Source organism: Pelobates fuscus, chromosome 1 (genome assembly GCF_036172605.1).
Source record: "Pelobates fuscus isolate aPelFus1 chromosome 1, aPelFus1.pri, whole genome shotgun sequence".
NCBI classification, from domain to species: domain Eukaryota; kingdom Metazoa; phylum Chordata; class Amphibia; order Anura; family Pelobatidae; genus Pelobates; species Pelobates fuscus.
Window position 1 is genome coordinate 180,849,166 of NC_086317.1, and position 12,841 is coordinate 180,862,006.

At 40.6% G+C, this 12,841-nt stretch overlaps 1 protein-coding gene across 1 annotated transcript; it reads left to right on the top strand.

Annotated features, from left to right (window-relative positions):
* The first annotated feature begins 1,989 nt into the window (after positions 1 to 1,989).
* Positions 1,990 to 11,162, top strand: APOBEC2 (apolipoprotein B mRNA editing enzyme catalytic subunit 2). Its single transcript, XM_063453138.1, has 2 exons — positions 1,990 to 2,295; positions 10,206 to 11,162. The coding sequence occupies exons 1-2, from the start codon at positions 2,147 to 2,149 to the stop codon at positions 10,768 to 10,770; spliced, it is 714 nt and encodes a 237-aa protein (XP_063309208.1). The 5' UTR covers positions 1,990 to 2,146; the 3' UTR covers positions 10,771 to 11,162.
* The last annotated feature ends 1,679 nt before the right edge of the window (positions 11,163 to 12,841 follow it).

Sequence of the window (12,841 nt, forward strand, 5' to 3'; positions counted from 1 at the left end):
CTATTAGACAGCCACTAGAGGGACTTCCTGCTTCATAGCACAGGTTTTCTGTGCTAGAGCGTCGCTGGACGTCCTCACGCTGTGTGAGGACCTCCAGCGTCGCTCTATTCCCCATAGGGAAGCATTGAAATTCATTTTCAATGCTTTCCTATGGGGTGCGCTAATGCGCATGCGCGGCATTGCCGCGCATGCGCATTAGGTCTCCTCGGCCGGCGGGCGAGATCAGTCTCGCCCACCGGCCGACGTAAGTAGAAGGAGGAAGCAGCGACGTGGGACGTTTTCACCCCTTCAGCAACTGGGGATTGGGGGGTGGGAGGGAGAGGGACCCTCCAGTGCCAGGAAAACGGATCGTTTTCCTGGCACTGGAGTTTCCCTTTAAGTGAGCACATTGTGCTAGCTGAAAATGAAATAATTATTTCATGCTGGTTATGTCAGTCACAACCAGGGGAGGTGTGGCTAGGGCTGCATAAACAGAAACAAGTCATTTAACTCCTAAATGGCAGATATTTAAGCATTGAGACTGCAGTACATGATCTATACCAAAAACTGCTTAATGAAACTTAGACTAGAATTTTTCCTAATACAAGCTTTCTATATAATTTTGGTTGAAAGGGTCACTCTTATCACCATAACCACAAAAATCGGGATGACAGACTTCCACAGAACTCACTGTTAATGTCAAACTGTTAAAAAAGGTTTGTCACATAACTGTGAGCCAGCATCAAGTGACTCCTGGCACCATATCCACGACAGCAGACTGTAATTGATTTTTTTTAGAATGCACATTCAAATTTGGCAAAAGAGTGTCTGCAAAAGTATCCCTCAGTCAGGAAAGGGCTAAAGGAACGCTATAGGCAACCAGACCATCAATGCAGTGGTCTGGACGATATGTCTATCCCCGTTTCAACCCTGCAGCTGAAAACATTACCATTCTGCAGGAACGTCAATGTTTTCATTGAAGGGTTAACTTATCTCACTAAAAGCAACTAGAAGTGCTTCCACTGAATGGCAGAATAAAACTCCATTATTTCAAATAATTATTATTATTTCAGATGGATTCATAATGCACGCGCACTAGCCTCCCAATCCTTTTCTATGGGAAAGCATTGAATTGACTGCTAACATCAATCTTGATTATCTCAGCCAAGGTGGCAGAACGGGACACTGGAGACCAGCGCTGCAAGGGAGAGAAGCTAAGTAAACTCACCATTTTAACACTTGCAGCAGGGGCCTGGTCACCTAAATGATGACTAGGGCATTATAGCGTTAGGAATACTCATTTGTATTCTTATTGCTGTAGCGTTTCTTTAACTAGTATAATATCAGGAAGTATTAGTTTAGTGAGAGGGTAGTGGATGCATGGAATAGCCTTCCAGGTGAAGTGGTAGAGATTAACACAGTGAGGGAGTTTAAGCACACGTGGGATAGGCAAAAGGCTAGTATTAACAAAATTGGGCAGAGAAGATGGGCCGAATGGTTCTTATCTGCCATCACATTCCATGTTTTTATGTTTCTAGTACTATATACTACCATTGATACCAGTATAGATCAAAGCTGGTTGACTATATCAAGATTATACCCTCAGAGAATAAACTGTTTGTAACAGGAACATTGTTCCATTTCATGGCTTAACTCCATTTCCCATTGATAATGCCTATCTATAATTCACCTATTGCACATCACTGCAGAACATCTTGAAGCCAAATGAAAAAAGAAAGAGATATACTATGTTAGCATGCTATACAAATAATAAATGCACTCTCTGTGAAACAGATTAATTGCACAATTGTTTTAATAAGTGTGTAATTTAAAGATAGTTCCAGATACATTCCTATTGTACATTGTGCAGACACACAGTGTTCTATATATAAAGTAGATACACAGTTCATTCCTCTGTATATAAGTGAGTAACTAGGAGTGGGGGGATGTCCATTCCTCAGCGGTCACCCTGTCACTGTCACTCCCAGGAGCCATATTTAGAACCTGAATAAAAGAGGAATCAACACCGGGTCATCTTTTAGCCAACCCCCTGTCTCTAACACTCTCCAAAAATCTTCCTCCTGTTTGCTCTCTCTCTGTAGTTTTCTTAATTCTTCCTTTCTCTTGTTTCTTTTTGTTTTCCTCTATATTCTTATATACCAGCATAATGGCAAATAGGCAAAATAAAAGTAAGCCAACTCAGGTCCCCGAGGATGTGCCTGAAAACTCAGAACAAGCAGAAAAACCAGAGGAGGAGGAAGGGGAAGAGAAGAAGAAAAAGCAGGAGGACTTACCTCCCTTTGAGATAGTTGAGGGGTAAGTGTTTTGTACAAGATATTCTTCATAGAATAAACCATGCAAAGAAAGTAAACTCAGATATTTTCAGTTCTAAACTTATTTTACAAAGATCAGACATATCTCACGCAGTTTTAATAATGGACATAATCTCTTTATCATTTCAACTTTTGTTTTTATTTCCCTATGGGGTTCATTAACAAACTTGACAAGGAGACTGCAAATTGTATGCCAAAATAGCTGAATCATAAAAAAATATTTTATTACCATTTTTCCACCTTTCTTGATCCAAAATGTTCAATTACTTTGTCATTGTCAAATCGCAATTCCTAGTTGAGTTAGTAAATCCCAAATGTGTTTTCATTCTCAGAGATAACTGCATTTTTTTTTATATAAGGTGTGCTTTGGTAAAAAATAAGTAACAAGTGCAGTGTACATTTATTGTATTGAGCTGTCTACGAATATAAAGTACTGCATTATTATTAAGTGTGCAGCCGGATTATGCAGGAGATTACCCTTACAGCGACACTGTCACCTTGCTGCCTGTTATAAACTTTTTATAGTCTATATAGATATAGACTACATTACCTAATTCCATAGTCTTGAACCTATGAGTCCAGTTAATAATGCTTTTACATTGATAAAAGCTTTGTATTATATTCTTGAACTATCCACTAATCTAGTTATATTATTAATGGTAAGAAATAAATTTATACAATCTTTGTATTTTTTACTTGTATTGTCCTAAAGGAAATATAATACACACAAAAAAGCAGGAATTGACCACACTTTGTTATCTGCATTTTAGGTGCACTGCATTCAAATTTCAAAAATGGCAAAATGTAAAGTTTTATTTGGAGTTAGAATAAGAATATCATATATATTATCTTCAAGTTACGAAGTTACCTTTTATGATACAAGTACATGAAAAAATACAGGGCAACTCTAATACTAAAAACCAAATTCATGCAGCTTGGAGAGATCATTCATAAAAAGTAGATTATTTCAGATTTCCAAATTCTCAGTGGAGAATTCATTGAGAATTGCCAAGAATTGCATGTCAATTCTGTTTTCAGTTTGGATATTAATGCGAAATTTTATTTGAACTTTAAATTCTCACTCTAGGGAATAACCCTTAAATTGGTCAATGTGACTGCAGGGACGTAGGCGCAGTAACAAATTACCCCAGGTAGATGACCAGCTCATACTGGTATTTGGACGTCAATGATCTGAGTCATTAATTATCTCTCATGGCTCTCTTCCCTTTAATGTTTATGAGGTTCCCATAACAGAAAACTTGACTGATCTCAGGTTACGCTCCAAGCTGCTAAACAATATCTAAATATTGTTGGAGTTATCTCTACCCCCCCCCAATAATAGCAATCTTAATATAACCCTGGATGCCACTAAAATAGAATGTATTTTTCCATTGTTCTCTCCTAACAATTACGGTAACTGTCCAGGTTGATTTCTGTTAATATTGCATTGTATGTTTTCACAATATCCAACTCTGCAAGGTAATCAGCACATTGTATTGATATGTTTCCTGTATACTTTACTTTTATTTCAGTATGTGGCTTTTGTAGTTTTTATGTGCAGCTAGATGCTTAAAGGTTAACCCTTCCACACTAATTAAAACGTAATACATTAATGTAACATGTACCATGGAAACAGTTTAGAGGGGAAAGTGGCAAATTACACAGAGATTTGGGTGGATAGCACTAATTATAACCATCTCTAGTTGATGAAATTGAAGAATAGCCATACTGGCTTTATGGCTTGACCACTGCCCAATTTTCCCAATTTAAGTGTGAATACTTGTGTCCAAAGAGCTGAAGGCAGTTTATAAAACTTTATGGGCATTGGATGTTTAAAGTAATTGCATTTTTTTTTTAATCTAGGGCAAACATTCCCCCACCACCAACACAGCAATTAGTTAATTCAGACTTTTCCCTTAATGTCCCCACATTCTCAATCTCCATCCCACCAAAGAACATGCCCATAGTGTGGATTTCTACACAGAAGTAGTGATTTGATTCAGTAGCAGACAGGGATCAATAATTGCACCTTATTAGGCATGTGCATGGGGAAAATTTTCGGTTCGGTTCGGCATTCCGAAATTCAGGATTTTCGCAATTCGGGACTTCGGGACTTCGGCAATTCGGCAACTTCGGCACTTCAGCACTTCGACACTTAGGAAATTCGGCAACTTCGGCACTTCGGAATTTCGGAACTTCGGCATTTAGGGACTTCGGCACCTCGGGACTTCTCTTGCAGCCGCTTGGTAGATAACTCCCTAATTCCCACGGTATTAGGGAGTTATCTACCAAAAGGCTGAAAGACCTAAATCAGAATATGGGGGGGACCTAATGTCCTCCCCCCTGGCCCCCACCCCTGAGCGGTGGGTGGGGGCCCTAAATTATAATAAGGGGGGGACCTAATGTCCTCCCCTCTGGCTTCCACCCCTGAGCGGTGGGTGGGGGCCCTACAGTAAAAAAAGGGGGGAACCTAATGTCCGCCCCCCTGGCCCCCACCCCTGAGCAGTGGGTGGGGGCCCCAATACTAATAAGGGGGGGACCTAATGTCCTCCCCCCTGGCCCCCACCCCTGAGCGGTGGGTGGGGGCCCTACAGTAAAATAAGGGGGGGCCTAAGGTGTGGGGGCCAGGGGGGAGGACATTAGGTCCCCCCCTTATTCTGATTTAGGGCCCCAACCCACCGCTCAGGGGTTGGGGCCTGGGGGGAGGACAATAGGTCCCCCCCATTATTTTACATTAGGGCCCCCACCCACCGCTCAGGGGTGGGGGCCAGGGGCTCGAGAGGGGGGAACTTATTTTTTTTTTATTTTTTTTAAAGTGAGCAGCCACAGGCTGCTCACTGTTTAATAGACATGCCCCTACTTGCGGTATAGCGAGTAGGGGCATAATTTACTAATACTAAGTAATCTTTACTTAGTATTAGTAAATTTGGCTGAAAGACCAATTTAGGTCTTTCAGCCTTTTAGTAGATAGCTCCCTAATACCATGGGAATTAGGGAGTTATCTACTTATTCATTCCTGTCACTACACTGACTGGCCAAGTAACTTACATTTTATATGAATGCATGTTACTTGATTGTTGTAAGTGTTGCAAATGCTTACAGCTGAATCCTGGCTATGTTTGTATACTTTTTATTTAAAATTATTTACAATGTAACATTCTTCTTCTTTCACTGGGTAAGTATATTAGTACTTAGGCAATACTGTGCTTCGGAACTTCGGCACTTCGACACTTTGGAAATTCGGTAATTTTGGGACCTCGGCAATTCGGCACTTCGGACATTCAGAAGTACCCGAATGTCTGAATTGTCCGAAATTCGTCCGAATACATATTCGGACCGAAACAAATTGCACATGTCTACATCTTATATGTACTTAGTCAGATTAACATAGGAACTGGTAGAGCTGCTACTCCAGGCCCATGTCATATGATGACAAAAGAATAAATCCTGTTTACTTTGAAGTGGGCTGGATATCAACACGATAAAAGAACTCTGCAAGTACCATAATGACTACAGTGGGCTGTAGGGGTTATGACACCAAGAGCGCCATGGCGAATGATTTGACCCTTTACGTGGTGTCCGTCTGGCACTGCTCTCAACTATAGCTCAGTGCTTAGGAGCGTTCATTAGCTCCCTTGAACTAAGCTTGCAGTGCAATAAGCTAGGCCTTTCTCTGCACTGGCAGAACCTAGGGAAGTCAAACTGTTTTCAGACAGTATGATTACGTTCCCTGAAGGGTCGTCAGGGCACTCCTGGCACAATAACGACTAGAGTATGGTGTAGTGGTTATGGTGCTTGGGATTTTCTTGACCACCACTGTAAGCAAAAGAAAAAAAATCAAGAAGAGAAATAATATAACTGCACAGCTGTATCAGCGAGGGTGAAAATGGCCTGCGCCTCATACTGGCTAAATAAATCACAGAACTTCTGTCTGGGAATAATGTCATATTTTGAGTCATTGAAACCAGGCAGACTGCACTCTCAATCCATTAACTCTATGATTCACTAGATTTTATAAATACACACATTTGGATAGACACCCACTGATTTTTTTCCTTACAGTGCATCTTTGTATGCCCTTCATCCAGGTTTCTCAAGCGGGACAGCCTTTATATCCAGTCCCACATTCCTGGACAATAGGAAACTGTCCCCAGGCAGAACAGAGCGAGGGTAGCACTAGACACATTTGATCTGTGCATCGATCATTAGAACCGTGCAGAGATCGGGCCTGCCTATTATGGGCGTTGCAAGTGGCACAAGTTGCCTTATTGACTACATCCTCACCTCACTAGTCCCATTTTCATAAGCTATAGGTTCGTCTGCCAACACTTCTGGTTCTATTTTGATCTGCTCAACTAATAAGCAGCCATTTAGTTATTTATTTTTATGAGTGCAACCTGAAGCATTTTCTATAATGTGCAATAGTGAGCCTAACTAGCATATTCTGCACAATGTATCAGTAGATATACTTTAAGCGACTGGTCTCTACTGAACTATATAATGAGTTAAATGTGACAGATGATGGAAGAAGTCGAAAGCAAAGCTAAAAATATCTGTTCAATTTCTGACAGAGAGTGTTTCAACACATGCAACATGTAGAACAAGCATGTCAAATTCAAAGGCTAAAATGGGCCAAATAAACAAGGTTTAAGTTTGTGAGCCGCAAAAAAACAAAAACTTAGAAACGTAAGTTTATTTAGAAAAGTAGAGTATAACAAAAGTAAACAAAAAAGCAAATTTATTTTAAGGATAACTTTCATTTGCATATAACCAATGTTTCACTCCAACTACCTTGACATATTAAGAAAAGTTTGGTAATGGGACATAAAGGGAGAATGTATGCTGTTATCTTGTTGATTTTGAAGTCCTATGAGTGTGTTCTTCATTTTGGCTGGGATCATCAAACTTGATGATCTCAGCCAATCCAATGCTTTCCGATAAGAAAGCATTGGGAGGCTATTGTGTGGCAAAAAGCTGTGCAGCTAATCAGCATCTCCATTGGGAGCGTTCAGTGGCTCCATGCAGACCCAATCTAATACATTACCCCATAACCCCATTTTAATACACTGACCAAAAATCTCACTCCACTCTTATTGAATACACTGATCCTCCTCCCACCACTCAAATTTAATACACTACCCTCCCTCCCCCAATTTAATACACTGCACTCCCCCCAATTTAACACACTGCCCCCTTCCTCCACTCTAATACACTGCCCTCCTCCCCCAAATTAATACACTGCCTCCCTCCCTCAAATTAACATACTGCCTCCCCTCCCCAATTTAATACACTGGCCCCCTCCATCCACCAAATGAACACAGTTCCCCGTCCCTAAAATTAATACACTACCCACTCCCTCCCCCAATTTAATACAGTGCCCCCTCCCTCCCTCAAATTAACAAACTGCCCTCACCTTCCCAATTTAACATACTACACAGGAAGGTCTCCCAAGACCCTCTTCCACTACCTTAAGATGAGCCGCCCGTCCTCCAGTTCCAGCCTTGCTCTTCTTTGCTCAAGCAGACCAGACGCTCATCTGGCACTGCGGGCAGGATGGAAGGGGGAGTGGCTGGCCTGTGGCAGCACGTGATTGGCCTTGGGAGGGAGGATAAGAATCAGACAGGAAATATCTTTCCTGTCTTGTGGCCGGTCGCTGCCACAACACAAAGTGGCCCCAGGGCAGGTGGGCCGCAAAAATATTCACTGTGGGCCACAAGTTTAACATGCTTGATGCAGAATAACAAACAACATGATACCAAGAGTTACAGTACTTAGAGAACCATTTTAATCTGAAATCTTTGTTCATGTAAAAGTTTGAAGGCTGCACATAATACAAACTAAACTTGGCTGGAAGCAGATATGGGGTTTATAACATTTCTTTTTATAAGATTTGCTAAAAACATCGACTAGTTGTTCAGCTGAAACAATTTCTAGATGCAGTTATTCAATGGACACAATAGGCACCCAGAACAGTGTGTTAAACGACGCTGAAAGTTTGCATGAGGATGTCCAGCATCTTCTAAATCCCTATAGGAGAGCACTGAGTTAATGCTTTCCTATGTGGAAGGCCTAATGCATGTGCAGGGCTCGCCGTGCACGCACATTAGGTTTCCTTTTCAGCTGACATCAGAGGAGAAGCTTGACCAAGCTTCAAGAGACATTGGTGCTGGAATCAGGTAAGTGTTTAAATGGGTAAGGGGACCAAGGAGGCAGAGGGATATTTTAGATTTAGAGTTTTGTTTTCCTAACACTATAGCGTCCTTTCAGCTTTAGGGTACAGTACAGAAATTAGTTGCAGGCATCTGCAAACAAAGGTTTTTTTTTTTTTACTTACTGTTAGGGTTTTGACATGAACTACAATTAAGATGAAGCTCATTATCAGCCAAATTTAAATGAATACTCTGACATTAAAATATATATTTATCTTTAACTATAGTGTGTTCCTATGCTGAGAATCATGCCCCAATTAATAAAATAAAAAATGCAAAAAACACCATTAACTTTACCTGTAATCCAGTGGCAGTAAAATGTCCTCTGAACAACTCACTCCAATCCAATGTTTCTCATGTAGAATCACTGGGAACCTAGGGCACAAATGCCTCTGTTATGAGTCAGCCTTAGTGTCCTCATATCCCCCTTTGATGCTTATTGGTGGTCCTATAAAGGCTTAAAGGAACACTATAGGGTCAGGAACACAAACATGTATTCCTGACCCTATAGTATTAAAACCACCATCTAGCCCACTTGGCCCCCTCTTACCTCCCTAAATATAGTAAAACCTTACTGGTATTCAAGTCTGCAGATGCTACCTCTGCCCCTGTCTGCCTCAGACCTGCCCCCTGTCTGCTCACATCAACAGAAGTGGTGGTATGTACCAATCACAATGCTTCCCCATAGGATTGGCGGAAACTGTCAAGGAGGCAGATCAGGGGCAGAGCCAGCAAAAGTCAAACACAGCCCTGGCCAATCAGCATCTCCTCATATAAATGAATTGAATCACTGCATCTCCATGAGGAAAGTTCAGTGCCTGCATGCAGAGGGTGGAGGCACTGATTGGCAGTGCTGAAGCACCTCTAGCAGCCATCTGAGGAGTGGCCAGTGGAGTTATCACTAGGCTGTAATGTAAACACTGCATTTTATCTGAAAAGACAGTGTTTACAGCAAAAATCATGAAGGGGATGATTCTACTCACCAGAACAAATGCAATAAACTGTAGTTGTTCTGGTGACTATAGTGTCCTTCTAACTATAGGCAATTCAGTTTGCACTGAAAGTGATTAATCAGAGAACCATGCAAGAAGCAGTGCTTGATATAATCTCAGATATCATGGCCAACAAGCAGCTGCCTGGGGAAGTAGGGATACCAGCAGGGCTCTTCTGACACTTTTGGCAAAATAACCACTATAGCAGTTCTTTTAACTTTTTGCTGATCCCATTAATGAGCAAGAACAGGGGTAGGCGACTTTCAGCACTCCAGATGTTGTTGACTAAATCTCCCCTTAGTGAATCCGTTTCCAGCATTCTGGCTTTAAGAGCATTATGGGAGATGTAGTCCAAAACATATGGAGTGCTAAAGGTTGCCTACCATTGAGCTAGAATATTCATGTCAAATAATAATGATGAAATGCAATAGTGATAGTCACTAGTCTTAAACAGAACTTGTTTTAGTGGATTAGTATCAGACATACTTCTCCAAAGCTAAGTAAGCAATGTTGCTAAATGGAGCCCATTGTTTAGAACTACTCTTTGATGTCCACTATCCTTAATTTATATTATTTAATCTCCAATAAGCATTAAAAATGCAAAAAAAAAATCAATTATAATAGACTATGTTCAATTATTTCCCTAGTAACTTTGTATATAAAGATTTAAATCATTTCCTATTCTTCCTCAGGAGTCGCATACCTGCCTCTTCCTTCATGTTCCAGTTTAAGAATGTGGAGTACAGTTCAGGACGCAACAAGACTTTGTTATGCTACACTATTGAACGTGGCGAGGGGCAGGCTTTTAGTGGATATCTTGAAGATGAGCATGCTTCTTCGCACGTTGAAGAGGCCTTCTTTACTACTGTCCTGCCGCAGTTTCTTACAGCTGGCCCAGTCATTGTCACTTGTTATATTTCCTCAAGTCCATGTGTGCCCTGTGCAGCCTGCATTGCTCAAACCCTTCGTAAAAACAAGACTCTGCAGCTACGATTAGTCTTTGCTCGTATTTTCCAGTGGGAGGAATCAGAAATCCGAGGAGCTTTGAAAGGTCTTCGTTCAGCAGGTTGCGCTATCAAAATGATGAGAGGGGCAGATTATTTGCATGTGTGGAAACTTTTCGTTGAGCCTGACATCAACCTAGACGAAGAAGGAAAACCTGAAGAAAAGGATGAACAAGGAGAATTTATTCCATGGGAGGATTTAGAGGAAAACTCAAGGTATTATGAGGAGAAGCTGGCAGAGATTCTGAGATGAGAAAGACATGCACTGTTGGATGGAAGACCAGGATAAGAATTGGGATTGTCATGTTACTTTTAGAACAACTTCATTATGGGTGCTGCTTAATCCACTGTATGCCGCTTGCTTTATGCATTATGTCCTTCTGTGGGTTGATTTATCAAAAGATAAGTTTTTCTGCATAATTAAGTTTATATTTTAAGATTTAACATAAAATACAGAGTATAAAAAAGATGTCAAATTTAGCTTCCAATGAGAAATAAGGAAAGACACACGTTCATTTTAGCAGCATTAACTACTTCCTGGTGACGAGCAAGATGCATCCATATTCCCATGATCTATTTTGTAACATTACACAGATTTTGGAGCACCTTTATATTGTCTACTAATAAATGACAAAGCAAAACATACACACGTTTTTTTTTATTTTTTTGGTATTTTGTTTATAAACACATTAATAACACTCCTCTTTGTACATTCAGCAATTTTTTCCCATCCTAATTGTTATGAAATGAAACTAATACAAAAATAAATTTCTCTGAGTATTTATCATAAATGTACAGTAAGTGTATAAAAAAAATCAGTATGAAAGAATACTAGATATTAAAATCCATGTGTTTGTATTTTAAACATTTAGGGAAATAACCTGTGACAGAGCCCCTCTACTCAGATTAATTACCTCCATCAACCTCCCTTTTCTTCCAGCAGGATACTTACAGCGATTATAGCAGCTCACCCAAACATTAACTGAGCCTTGATGAAGGGTGATATAGTGTAAACTTTGTTTAAGAAAACCACCCACATTTATAAACACACACTGTGTATTAATCATCCAGGGGCTGATCCACATTACAAAATATATAACAAAATATAGTTCCCTCAGCGTCACTTTGCCTAAGCTTATTAGAGTTAAGATGATCAGGGCTGCAGTTAATGCAATCTCCCACCTGCTGGGTCGACACCGTACAAGGAATCAAAGTCCTGAAAACCCTTTCCTCAACAGAGAACCCCCCACTACCCACTACTCACTCCCTAGCTACCCACTGTTCAAAGAGTGCCCTGATTCCTTGTACAGTGTCCAATTGCCACCAGGTTAAAAGTTTGACTAAAATCCAAACTGGTGTAGAGTTTCATATGGCCGCATAAAGTTACGTTGCTTCAGAGAGATATCGCAACTGGGGGGCCCCACATCATGGGCGCTCAGGTCTGCTTCTGCTAGGCAGGGGGCAAGACACAGGGATGTGAGAGTAGTCCTTGAGTAGTTTTAGGTTATTTGCCAGGGTCCATAGTCTGTAAGAAGAAGCAGGCTGGCATCCAAGCCCCTCTAAAAGTCCTAGGAACAGAGGCATCTGTCATACTACCCTACTACTTTTTGCAACATTAGCCTAAATGGTTAATAATCTCAAATAATGTAATCCCAAAAAACTTTTTATTTAACAATATTTATGTTACTATTTTTAAACCTTAGTAGAATACTCATTATGTATTAAGCATGAATTGTAGATTTCCTTAAAGGGACACTAGTCACCAAAACAACTTTAGCTTAATGAAGCCGTTTTGGTGTATAGATCATGTTCCTGCAGTCTCACTGCTCAATTCTCTGCCATTTAGGAGTTTATTCACTTTATTTATAAACACTAGTCACACCTCCCTGCATGCGACTTGCACAGCCTTCCTAAACACTTCCTGTAAAGAGTCATTGAAAGTTTATCCTTCCTTTACTGTGAAGTTCTGTTTAATTTAGATTTTCTTATCCCCTGCTATTTTAATAGCTTGCTAGACCCTGCAATAACCTCCTGTATGTGATTCAAGTTCAATTTACAGAGAAAGATACAATTGTTTAAGGTAAATTACATCTGATTGAAAGTGAAACCAGGCTGTGTCAATCAGAGCCAGGGGAGGTGTGACAAGGGCTGCATAAACAGAAACAAAGTGATTTTTACTCTGAAATGGCAGTGAATTGAACAGTGAAATCTGAGAAGCATGATCTACACCAAGCATGTAAAACTCGCTACCCGCGTGCAGCCCACAAGGACCATCTTTGCGGCTCGGCAAGCCGTGAGTACATGCTGGTGTTATAGCAGAGATA